This window comes from Ictalurus punctatus, chromosome 26, assembly GCF_001660625.3.
Source record: "Ictalurus punctatus breed USDA103 chromosome 26, Coco_2.0, whole genome shotgun sequence".
Lineage (NCBI taxonomy): Eukaryota > Metazoa > Chordata > Actinopteri > Siluriformes > Ictaluridae > Ictalurus > Ictalurus punctatus.
In genome coordinates, this window is record NC_030441.2 from 17108898 (window position 1) to 17122209 (window position 13312).

General features: G+C 39.1%; 1 protein-coding gene across 2 annotated transcripts in view; it reads right to left on the bottom strand.

The window, feature by feature from the left end:
• Positions 1–9724, bottom strand: part of meis1a (Meis homeobox 1 a) — a 34229-nt gene extending 24505 nt beyond the window's left edge. The window contains exons 1-6 of one of the 2 annotated variants that reach the window (XM_053676116.1): positions 9203–9724; positions 7285–7505; positions 4731–4869; positions 4517–4567; positions 4330–4380; positions 3747–3896 (exon numbers count right to left, since the gene is read on the bottom strand). In XM_053676116.1, coding sequence (XP_053532091.1) covers positions 3747–3896; positions 4330–4380; positions 4517–4567; positions 4731–4869; positions 7285–7505; positions 9203–9214 — 624 coding nt within the window. In that variant the 5' untranslated portion in view covers positions 9215–9724. The remainder of the gene's footprint in view (positions 1–3746; positions 3897–4329; positions 4381–4516; positions 4568–4730; positions 4870–7284; positions 7506–9202) is intronic. The other variant, XM_053676117.1, reaches the window with a different exon arrangement.
• Between the last annotated feature and the right edge of the window lie 3588 nt (positions 9725–13312).

The window sequence follows — 13312 nt, forward strand, 5'->3', positions numbered from 1 at the left end:
TTTTTTTCCCACTGCAACATAAACTGTACTGTAATTAAATACAGTAATAAATGTGCTCCTCATTTCTTCCCAGTGTACTACAAGTGACAAACAGGACTAGTGGGCGGAGCTAGAAATATTGCGGATCAGAGTTCTTTTCTTGCTGAGCGAAACATATTTCGATTGGACAGACCCTTCTGCCATTTGAGCAGAAAGACCCGGTTACATGAGCGGCACAAGTTAGCATTATCCAGCTAGCCTGTGAAGACGACTCTCGAGAGCAGAGGCGAAGAAATTGTCAGAAGTGCTGAACAGTTTACAAGCTCCCAGCTGATGGAGCTAGCCAGCGTTATTTGTGAGCGCGATTTAATGTGGGTGGCGGCGAGAGCGTCTGCGTCTTGTCATTGTGCATTCCTGTTTATGATCGCAAATAATAAGAAACACACAATGCTGTTCCTTCTGAGAGTTGAAGTGACTGGTCCAAACTGCACTTTTTTCCTGCATGGGGGCATCATCATAGGTGCGCAGTTATGCGCGCATGCAGCTCAGAGGAAACAGTGGTGAGGATTATTGATTGTTCAAACACAGTCATCACAGATCCTTGCCTAAATCTTCCTAGAACTGCTTTTCTACCGGACAGAACATCATCTTGCACTGGTCACATTGTTGTGACTCGGTCATCCATACAGCTTTCGGAAAGGCGACGATTTAACGTTTCAGATCATTTTTTGAAAGATTTGGCAACCCACGGTAATGTTTTTTTTTCATCGCTGACATTTGGTGCGGTTTTAACTGTTTCGAAGCTGTCCATCAACTACGTAAGAAAAAAATCCACCATCTTAAAATGAGCCCAAATCCAAAATGGCTTCTTATTCACTATATATGCCCGTTACATAGGGTACAACATAACATAGCATTGTAGGATGTGTACGTCGCACTATACACGCAACAAGACAAGGTTGGATATGTATTTAATACGATCGGACTGAGTTTGCGTTCAACATCCTCTCTGTTTTCGTTGAGATGGAAGTATTGGCACCCTCCGCTCCATCTGAGTCACTGTGTTTCTGCGAACGCTTTTTCCTGGTCGTGTTGTGGTGGATCTGGAGTCTGAACCAAGTCCATCACACAGCACCACACACACACACACACACACACACACACATTCCCACTCTCATTCACACCTGGGGGCAGTTTAGAGTCGCCACTTCACCTACAGGTATGTTTTCGGGAGGTGGAAAGAAACCGGAAACTGAACCCACATGGATAAGAAGAGCATGTGAAACTCCAAACAGAGAGTAACACGAGCTGAGGAACGAGCCAGGAACCCTGGAGGTGTGATGCGGCAACGCTGTAAATCTGGCTTTTTAATTCACTGTCAAATCATTGTGGAACATTTCAAGTACTTAATTACATATTTCACAGTACGTAACATAACAATCACCATCCCACAACCTCCAGGGAAACTCCTCCTACAGTTAGTGTCATGTGATGAGAAAGCGGTACATATGTATGTTTACATGGTGCATATAATAGGTGCATATATAAAAATGTAAGCATGCACAGAGAGAGAGAGAGAGAGAGAGAGAGAGAGAAAAGCCCATCCAGGCAAATCTGTAAGCTCATTTAACACACAAGCATTTCCTTCATATGCAAAGCAAACACAGAAATGTAAACACGTGGCTTCATTCAGAAACAACACGATCCCATGAGCCTTTGAAGCCAGACCCGCATCGGCTCTTTTATACACACGCCGAAAAGCAGGATGTTTTTTAAACTCGGGCCCCAATAGAGAACATGATTGTTGGGTAATAATGTTCGACTTGCACATAAACACTGATTCCTCCCCTGCGTCATCGTCGTGCTTTTCCAGCCGAACCTCCATGAAACATCAAACTCCGCACTGACCTCGGAACAGCTGCGGTGGATAAACCTTCTGTAAACAGTATACGACCCCAAGCAAAACTTCCCCTCGCACAACACCGAGTACGAGCCGAGCACAACGGCGTTCAAGCCTGCTTTCAGAAATAAACCGAGCTCAAATGTCCATGTAACCTTTAGTAATGCTTTCACAGGGGTTAAGACACTAACATTTCTGGAGCGCTTACACTTAGAATTTTCTGCGCAAGTGAGCTTGAGAGATTTTTTTTTTTTTTTTCTTATCACTTTATGTTGCACTGAAGACGTAAACAGTATACTGTCAGGGAGAGAGCTTCGGTCGAAAACAAGAATTAAGAACACGTGAATGCTGGAGAAATAGGATTTGCCAGTTGACTCTCTATAGTAAACCAATTTCCTGTCTTAAAGGTTCAAATATTGAGTAAGTATAATCTATATCTACACAGAATGCTTGGTGACATCTGATGGAGATTTGTTTGGGGCTTAGCTACTTAGAAAAATATGAACATTATTCATTCCTGCTTCTCCATTTGAAATACTTTATTACAGGTGCTATTAGTAAATGAAACAAAGAATGATTTTTAAATCTGTACCACATCATGGCTCGTCGAAATGTATTAAATATATTGCAATCCACTTCACAGTAAATACACTCTTAGAAAAGGGTCCTCCAGCTGTCCTTCATGGAGAGCGCTTAAAGGTGATATGTCAAACCCTACAACGGATTATTTCCCTGTTAGAAGGGTTTCGAATAGAACTCGTCTCTTTTTGCGGGAGAAGAACCATTAATTATCCAGTGAACCTTTTAAAGAACCCTTGAAGATACAATAGAATATAGATTTTTTTTTTTTTTGGTCCATATCGTGCAATGTAAAAGATTCTAGTTTTGTAATGTTGTCGTTGTTGTTGATTTACTATCTCAGGAAATGTCTGAAAAAGCAATTTTGTGCATTGTGAAAAATCCCACATATTGCAGGATTTCTACAGGACATGCACGATATTTAAATCGAAAGGAAAGAAGAGCTTGAACTCAACTTGGCAAACACTAACACAGAGCGAACTCGAGTTACTGGTCCTTGTTCTGTATTAGACTTTAAGACAAAAAAAAAATACAATAAAGGTTTTTTTTTGTTTGTTTGTTTGTTTTTTAAAAAAAAGAAGAAGATTACATGCAGGTAGGATTTAGTAGGAAATTTAGTAGCATGTCACATGACCATTTTACTCACTGTAATAAAATCTTTCTTTATTTCTTTCTTTCTTTCTACTCACTATAAAAGCTCGATCCATCGTCTTCAACCAGCCTGTGCATTGTGTATTCGCTTGCCTACAATATTTGTACGCGTATTTAATTTGTTTTATTTGTATCCACATCCACACAGGAATGTCTTTTAACCCCTGATATACAGTATAACCTAGTCAGGTGTTTTTTTTTGTTGTTGTTGTGTGTTTTTTTTTGTACATATTTGTTTGTCTGTTTTGTAAATCACTTATATTGGCATGTCAAGCAAATTCTTTCAATTCAATCATTTGCTTATTTAATGTAGTGCAATAAATAACGTGTTACTGTACATACAACCAAACCCTGACACAGCTTTACTGACACAGTCGGGTTGGATAGGCGCATTAGGACGTGTTCTCCAGACACAAACACCCAGTGGTTATTTACTCCTGGTGTATAGAATAAACGAGATCACGCGCATGCGCACACACGCCGCGTATCGATGACCACCCGTAAGAAGCGAGAGTTTTAAGGTTTTATTGGCCAAACCGAATTTATTCCGCTTCATTGCGCTTCTAAATTAAATAAAGCCGAGATGAAATGAAGGCTAATCATAATACAATCCTGCAGATTAGATAAAGAGACTGACTTGATCCGCGGTGCCGCCGGAGTTTCGACTGAAATCCTCACTGTCGGATTTGGAAGATCCTTCTCTGTCATCCACCACCAGGTCCATCGGCATCTTTCCTTTCAGACAGTTGATGTACCGGTGACAGAAATTATCGCAAAGCTCGTGGACCTGCAGCGGCGAAATAAAATAATTAAATACATTTACAAATATCACGTGATCATATGTTTGTTTGTTACACGTGGAAAACATGTGAAGGTGCATTCGGCGTGTTCCTGCCCCGACACTGTATGAAAACACGTCACACCGTGTGAGTAACCGGCTCTGGGATTAATTATTATAGAGCGATGCCCTACACGTGTAAAATGAATAAGAGGGAAAATTAGCCTGCACGTGAGAATAAACGAATCACGTGTGTGTGTGTGTGTGTGTGTGTTTTGTTTTTTTGTTCATGAAAAAAATGACACGTGAAAATAAAAACACGCACTACATGTAAAATAAATGTGAAAAAAAGACGTATAAATTTGACGTATATATATATTCCTTAACAAGAACAATAATAATAATAATAATAATAATAATAATAATAATAATAGAAACTCACCTTCTCTAATTCTAAAAGATGAAAACGCAGCACTTGTATGGCCTGCACCATCTGTGAAATGAATCATTTTATTTATTTATTTTTACATTAATTAGCCTATTATTTATTTATTTATTTTTGACATTTGGACATGGGTTTGTTATGCAATTTGCAGGAGAAAAAAAAAGCGCGCAAATACTTCTCCTACCAGGTTATCTAGGTCTGGACTGGGCGTGAAAAACGGCTTTTCTGCCCTTATCTGGAATGAAAAGAACATGCTTTTTAAATGATCATGAATACTTTTAATCAGCCTTCATTTTAGCGCATGCGCAGTCGGGCTCGGATTTCACCGGCGTTTATTCGACCCGACTCATTAGAAGTCATTGAAGCCATGCAGAGTGTTACAGGTGGGGAAGTGGGACCTGTTTTGAAAACACGGTAATGTCCTCGTCGAAGGATGCGGAGGAGCAGACATCAGCCGCCAGGCCGCTCTCTCTCGGAGTACACGTCGCTAATTCACATTTCTCAAAAACCAGTGCAAGCAGAGGGAACAGAGGGTGTCTGCATTGAAAACAAACAAACAACACAACAACCGATTCAAAACCAAACACAACACATGTTTATTTCTGTAAATAAGCTCTCTGACTGGACAATCACGCTCTTTCCTTATTTAAGGGTTTCAGGATTATCCAAAATAGCCCTGGTATAATCTTATAATAAAACAAAAACTTTTTAAAAAATTAAATAACAAATAAATAAATAAAAAAGTTGATGCACTGAATCTGATTAATTCTACCATCTAGATCACTTCCATGTTCAAATATGAACACAAAAATGTAGTGCGTGGACAGAATTACTGCCCAAAGTACATTACAAGACAAGTGTGTTAGTGTTGTGTGTTTGTAGTCATGGGGAAACATCTCAATCAAATCAATTCAACGCATCACTTTTTTCCCCCAGTGGACCGTGTCATTCAAACAAAACAAAACGGAGCAAAACAGAAATGTAGCTATGAAATAGAATACAATCGTAAAACTAGCACATGTGCACATTAAACTAGCCAGTCATATATTCGAGGACAAATTGTTAAGGAGATACTGTAGTTCATTTCTCAACCAGTGTCAAGGAAAGAGGTTAGAATGCCGTAAATCTGAAACAGTACGCCCAAACAAACTCACAGGTTGCCATAGTTACGATAAATGGCGTGTTAGTGTGTCGTACTATTGATATTGTCACGTTGGTAGGCGATTTGGGACACAACCCAAACACACAAATATGACCTGGGGGGAGGGGGGGGGGGCTACTTTAGGTCTTTGAGAACGTTTCGGCTTTTTACCGAGCAAATACACAGACTAATTTAATTAATTCGGTCTTAATTATTGCGCCTAGTCCTGAGGCTGTATCCCATTAGCCTGTTCACGAGCACATCGTTATCGACAGAGTATTGTGCTAGTCTCAGATAATTTCACAACAAGCCCATAAAATGTCAGAGAAGGGGACACGAAGGGAAAATCTGGCTCCGTATCAAATCACAAAACTCACAGAGCGGAATGAACCCCGGGTAACCATGGGTTGCCATGGGTACGCAAAATGGCGTACTGTTGTGTTAATAGCTACTTTAAACCATTTTAACTTTAGTAGGGTTTACTTCAGTGTGTGGTTTGGAACACAGCCAGTGTTTAAGTGTTTTGCAGTATAACGGCATTTACACCTCGACGTTATAGACCATGAACAGTTTAGTGCGTGTGTGTGTGTGTGTGTGTGTGTGTGTGTGTGTGTGTGTGTGTGTTAATACTAGGACTATTATCATTAGGTGTAACGTTTTAAGTGTTAAAAAGTGCTCCTTGTTTTATTGAGAAACAAAAACAAGTTACTAAGCAAATAAATAAAAAATAAAAAAAACATGTCCATGCTATTTGTGTTTGTTTGTTTGTTTGTTGTGTGTTTACACAGACAGAAAGATCAGCCTATAGATGTTATAGCTGATATTATGTTGAGATAATGTGAGATGATGAGTTTATATGAACGATCATTACTATATTATTACTATTACAGATGGAATGTGTAACGTTTTAAAACTGCTCCTTGTTTTATTTGATTTTAAATACTTTTGTTGTGTTTTGTTCCCCCTTAGCCATAGTCCCTCTGTCATTTATTTATTTTCGCTTGTTTGTTTGTTTGTTTGTTCTAAATGAATTCGCTTTCCCCCCTTTTATTCAACAAAAACCTAACTAGTGCCTCTGAGATCAGTCATTATGTTCCGAGCACACAATAAACACAGTTATAAATCGCTTACAGGAAAATCACAAACATTTCACACGTGATCCTCTGTTTATCCACGTACGGCGTGTGATTGTGTAAATAACGCTCGCGGGGACTGGGGCAGACGTGAAGCTTTCCCAATTTCACCATGTCGTGCACACGTGAATTCAAAGTGTGGGGGAAATAAATAATACCGTGAGGGGGAGGGAGAGAAAAAAACAACACGTGCACTATATGTGAAAACAAATGAATCACGTCTGAACATGAACGAATCAAATGAAAAAAAAATTACAAATTCACGTGAAAGTAAAAAAAAAAAAAAAAAAAAGACGCACAGCAGGGAGAAAAACGGGTGCAACACGTTATGAACCTAATCTTCAATATATTAAAGATTAGTATAAGGATATATTGTGCGTTTTATCATTATTGCATAATTAAATTTCACGCACTAGATATGTAATACAGCACTCTTGCATTTCGCATCTAAGTAGAAATTCTCTTTTCTACATTTGTGTGTGTGTGTGTGTGTGTGTGCCGTGCTATAACATGTCCATCATCAATATTGCAGCCTACAGTAGTTCTAATATAATGAAGCAGCTAATTTTAATTCTAGTGCACATCACAGAGCAGGAAATTCCGACTCTACGGAAGCAGCCTTGTGCGCGTCGTAGGTGCCGGTTTTTATTATTAACGCCGTAAAAGGAGGACACATACCCATAAATGGCGTCTTTGTCACGTTTTAGCGCGTCGTTAACAGCCGAGCCCATGCCGGGAGCCAGCGGATAGTGGTGCGCGTGGAGCGCGGCGGCAGTGGCGCCGGGACCGGGACCCCCGTGAGCCGCGTGCACGGCGCGCGCCGCCGCATGAGGCTCGCCATACACCGCCGGGGCCGGTATCCCGAGTCCGTCCGCTCCGTAATGCACCAGATCCTCGTACTGAACACACACACACACACACACACACACACACACACACACACACACACACACACACACACACGCACTGAATTAATCTAAAACATTAAATGTACAGAATGCAGTCCAATAGAAATGCGGTTTCAGCAACACACACGCACAATACGCACAAATACACCACAAATATTACCCGTTATTACTGACTATAATGAGTCATAATTAAACTAGATATCCATATAGACTAATCACATTTTACATTCCTGTCCTAGGTCTTTAAAAATATTTTTTCAAACACACACACACACACACACACACACACACACACACACACACACACACACACACACACACAATTTAAAAATCAACAACTATTTTTCAAAACAACTGCTTCAAACCCACAATCATAAAATAACGAGATTGAACTTTTCAACAAAAATAGCCTACTGTCATGTACTGAATAAATATTCATCTTTACGGATATTACCAAACATTCTGCAAGTTTATTTTATTAGTGTGTGTTTAAAGATTAACCTCAAATTAACCCCAAATCTGATCCAAATATCTGCAATTTTTCCTATAATCTGATAAGACTAATGATAATTGGGCAAACTTAATGCTGCTGGAACAGAAGTAAGAATCTCTCAGTTTGTTCAACTGTTTAAATGTTTTTTTGTTTTTAAAAATAATAATAATAATAAAAAAATCAAAACATTTAGGTTACGTTAAGTGTTAAAATGTTGGGAAAATGTTAGGCAAATCAAATAAAAATTAAATAAATAAAACATTGCATGGAACCCTGAATAAAATGAAAGTAAATGTGTGTGTGTGTGTGTGTGTGTGTGTGTGTGTGTGTGTGTGTGTGTGTGTGTGTGTGTGTGTAGCCTTCAGTAGCTGTTTAAATCTTTAACCATGTATAGCCTACTCATGGTGTAAAGACTAATTTAAAAAAAAAATCATAACATTATTCTTGAATTATTAATTGTTGATAAATAAAAGCTACATTTTTGAGAGAGTGTTAAAATTTACTTAGCAAATTTAAATGTCCTCAAGCCATAGACTCAAATTTGTACCTACGGAAATGGGCCACGTCTCAAGTCTTACACACACACACACACACACACACACACACACACACACACACACACACACTTTTTTTTTAGTCTTAGATTTTTATCCTCCGTCAAGTCACTTAGCCTATAAATGAGTGTAGATTCAGAGGTGAGGTGAAATTTCATAAAGACTCTATAATGAAGTGAAACACCGGATGGAATCGGAATAAACAAGGTGCCCCTAAAAATATGAGTGTTACGAGATTAAAGAACATTTTGTTCCCCTATAAAGAATTTGAATTCTGTTTTTGTTTGTTTGTTTGTTTGTTTGTTTGGTGTCACAAAGTCCTGAAGAATCATTCCCCAGCACATGGGGAAATATCCACATGATGCACCTCTGTTCCTATAAATCTAGCTAAGTTTAAGGTCTTCAGCTCATTGTGGCACCAAATAAAAGCAAAACAAAAACACACCAAAAAAAAAAACGTTTAAAGAATCATCTCTTCTACCATCTTTATTTTTAAGAGTGATAACCATGAGAGTCCTCCATCACTGTTATAAATGTTATTTATTTAATTCTGAATCTGTGTACACTTGATAACTGACTTCCATTGAACCCAAGAAGATAAAAATCACTTTTTTCCCCCCCGGTATTTTTGGTTTACGCACCCGCTGCGCCATGAGGAGGAGGAGGTGGTGGAGGAGGAGGAGGAGGAGGAGGAAGAAGAAGAGGAGGAAGAGGAGGAGAAGGTGGTGGAGGAGGTGGCGGCGCAGCACCGAGTCCCCGCTCACACCGAGGCCGGCTTTGGGCGCTCCGAGGGCGGCTGTGCGGAACCACGGAGCCGCTCGGACTCACACCGCATCAGGGAGTCCACCGAGCTCAGGCGCTGCTCACACACACCGCCACATTGTCAATCCGCCAACAAACTCCTGCTCGCTTTTAAGTGCCAAAAGTGCCAGGTTTCCACCTTTTTTCTTTCTTTTTTTCCCCCCTTTTCTTTTTTTTTAATGCCACAAGAAGCAACAACAAACCAAAGAGTCGACGCTGAAGATGATGGTCCAAGCTGGTGCTGCGTTTATTCCAGCCGTGTTTACAAGTCGGATAAAATCCCCATGCTGCCCGCGGAAAGTCGCCTAGTCTTAATTCACTGTCGTGTCTCCGAGCTGGACAGAGAGAGAGAGAGAGAGAGAGAGAGAGAGAGAGAGAGAGAGAGAGAGGGAGAGAGAGAAGGAGGTATTGAGGGAGTGTTTGTCCTTAAAGGAGCCGCTATAGCACACATCAGCTACCAGCCTACAAGATACAACATTCTATCAAAGGTCTTCAGTATCATTTTACTTTACACTATGAATCACCGCTGTCTATTATCATGTTCTTATCTCATTATAATGAACTTTTTTGTTGTTGTTGTTGTTGCCAAAAATAAGAGTACATTTTATCAACAGGCTGTGATATATGCCACTGGATACGCCTATATGTTGTAAATTTTACACTGAATAAAACTTAAACGCAGAAAGGTTTTAAAGTTGAATCCGCTTTGGTGTTACTGAAGGTCAAATATGTTGGCCAAATACATAGGGTATATGATACGTATACACTTAAAATCTCTTCGAAAGTGAGAAAACCTTTAAAAATTCCAAGAATTTTCCATGAATTGGGGTTTTTTTTTTGTTTGTTTTTTTTTTTTTTCTGTTCGGGTGGATGACTTTATCCAAAGACTTACCAGAGAGGCAGAACGCATGCCGTTGATACAGCTGCTGAAAAGTGACATACGCACCGCAAGATATGCTTCAGTTCCCAATCTCTCAGAGGAAAAGGATTACACAATGTACTCTTTAATCAGTTGAAGGTTCTTAGCCTTCTAAAAGGCTTCTACTTGGAAGAGAAAGCCTCGGATGTACACAGAACTTTTACGGGTTCCTTCAGAGGGACAAACTGAGTGTGAACACAAATAAGTCCTGTGTGTGTACATTCACTCTTTAAAAGTGCTTCCTCAGGGGCTGTTTGGATGGTTAATGGTTCTAGCTTTTTCCTCAAAGGCTTTTCGGACAAGGAAACCGTCTGTTTTAGAGTTCAAACCTGAACCATTCAAGGGTTCCGTCAGAGGAACGAACCGAAGAACTCTTTAGGGTGCTAGATTAAAGTGTAGTTTATAGGCAGAGAGAGACAGAGAGCTCATAACTGCTTCAGGAATGCTCTGTTTCAGTTCAGTGCTCTATGAACAAGGCAGAGGTTCCAGGATCCTGGAAGACCTTAGGGAGCTCTTGAAGGTTATCTCACCGCCATGATCTTTAAAATTGTCGACAGAAACGTTGTTGCAGAGGTTCTTGAAAAACAAATGGTTCCTAGCATTATCTTCATTTCAGTAAGAATGAACACTAGAAGAATGAGTTCATGCAGGGCTTAAATTAGAACCCATTTTGGGAAGCTGTAAGATTAGATTAGATTAGATTTAGATTAGATTTATTGCCATTTGCACAACGTGCAAAGCAGTACGGGTACATTGGAATGCTTGTGCGTAACTCATAATAACACAATAACCACAACATTAGCAAAAAAAAAAAAAAAAACGATATAGACATATTAGTTTAATTTAACAAATAACAAATTTAAAATAAATTATTATATAAAAACTCTATCTGGCATAGCCGGTGAGATAATTAAAAATACAACCAGTTCATAGACCGCTGAGTGTATGAATGAAGTGTCCCTGCTATGAGTAAGATGGGAAGTCAAGTAGTTCCATCCAGTCTCAATATATTTTACAATCAGTCTGACAGTCGCCGGAGGGTAAAAAAAAAAAGCATTTATAACGATAAGAATATAAGAAACTTTAACTATTCAAACAATCTAGAAGGAACCTTTTTTTTGTCTTACAAGTGGAACTCTTTACAGTGCCTTCAGGAACCCTGTGGCAGGAATATTCAAAAACGTGAATTGTTCCTGAAATAACACTCATGTCAATAATTCCTTGTGGAACCTTCATTTTTTTATATAGCATCTGCTGAGGAACAAACAAACAAACAAACAAACAAACAAACAAAATGTATGTCTTCCTTTAGGAGTAAATCATTTAAAATTTCATTTATATTACTTATTACTAGATATCTACGCTCGGGATGAAAGGTCAAAGCTAGAACCCTTATCGGTTCTCTGGTTGTCCCTCCAGAAGAAGTTTGCATGTAAAACCTTACAACTGCGTGTTTGTCCTTCAGAAAGTGTTCCAGGTAGAAGCGTTTTAGGAAGCTCAGGAACCATTACCTGTCTAAAGAACCTTTAAAGAAACCTCAACGTGTGTAGAAAAGCTTCTTTAAATGAATCCCAGACTCATGGCCAAGTCACGTTCCTCTCGAAAGTCCCCTCCGCAGATCTCAGACTACTTTTCTATTAAAACCATCAAAGAGAACAATGTGTAAATTAATCATTGAACTTCACATGTAAATATTTCTAATGCAGAAGAACAAACAGTTTAAATCAAACTCCAGACTTCATGCCTCTGACTTCGTGGCCTGTTATTTTTCTGGTCTGGATGAATAAGGACTATAAAACACTCAGAGTAAAACCGTTCAGATTGTTTGTTATCATATCTTTCCCAGGGTCTGGCCAGAAAAGTCCACACATGTCCATCCTCGGGCCTGTCTAATAGAAACTGACCATGAATTGAATAAGTTCTGGTCCGTTTAAATACGCATGTTTCTGTTAAGTTTGATGTCTTCTGCTTAACCACAAAGCAGACATTGTTTTCACTTTTGTTAAATCGCTTCATCGCTGCTCAGGTTACATGATAAAACACTTGGGGGTGTGACGTTCTGGGAAAATAATCAGCGATGGCGTGGTGTGATGTCGCCCAACACAAAGTACAGTTCCTGTTAGCAACCAAGCGTTGATTATTTCCCAATTACAGCATATCCCCAAAGTGTTAATTTCCCTCTTATACCACGGCAACTTACGAACGATTACGATTTTTCATTTATTAATGATCGACACGCCATGCTTTTTTAACTAACCATCGTTACATTTAATACATTTAATGTTGTGGAACATCTGAGAGACGATATTGTTTATTACAGCAGCTATAAACATTGTTCTCCTGGCAAAACCATGCAGCTTTTCATATTGCACCTCAATCGTGTCCTGAAATCTTTCCTGTGGTAAATAAAACAAACCATACTGACTTTTATGTAGCGCTGACACTGGAGACTCCTTTCATAAATGTTAAATAAACACCTCCTTACAGGAAAACTTCGCCATATCAACAATGACACGTTTTTCTTTGTTAATGAACAACATGGTTCTTAATGCATTTAATTAATTAGCCTTTGTTTTTGTCACGAGTCCACCGTAATAAGTCCCTGTGAACTAGCCGTTACTATGGAAACCATAATGTATTATAAGCGCATTAATATAAAGCTGTAATTTGAAATACAGTCGGAACTACTGTCCGCTTCACGTCGGGTCGTATCACGCCACCCTGTCATGGATTATTTTCCTATTACAACATGCCCCTGTCGAGTTTTATTCCTTACTTCATTAAGACCACAATCTATGTTGCAAAGAATGACTCGGACTTAAGTTTTTTTTGTTTGTTGTTTGTTTGTTTTTTTTTACTTTAAAACAAACAGAAATCATACATGTGCATCGTTTATATTCAATGCACATGGTGCCTCCTGCTGGACTAAACAAATATTGCAACGTTTACTTCTAAATAGTCAGAAAGAATATTAGTAAGCAACTGGTCTTCTTGTGGTATATGAAAAAAAGAATTACGGAATAAAAACAGA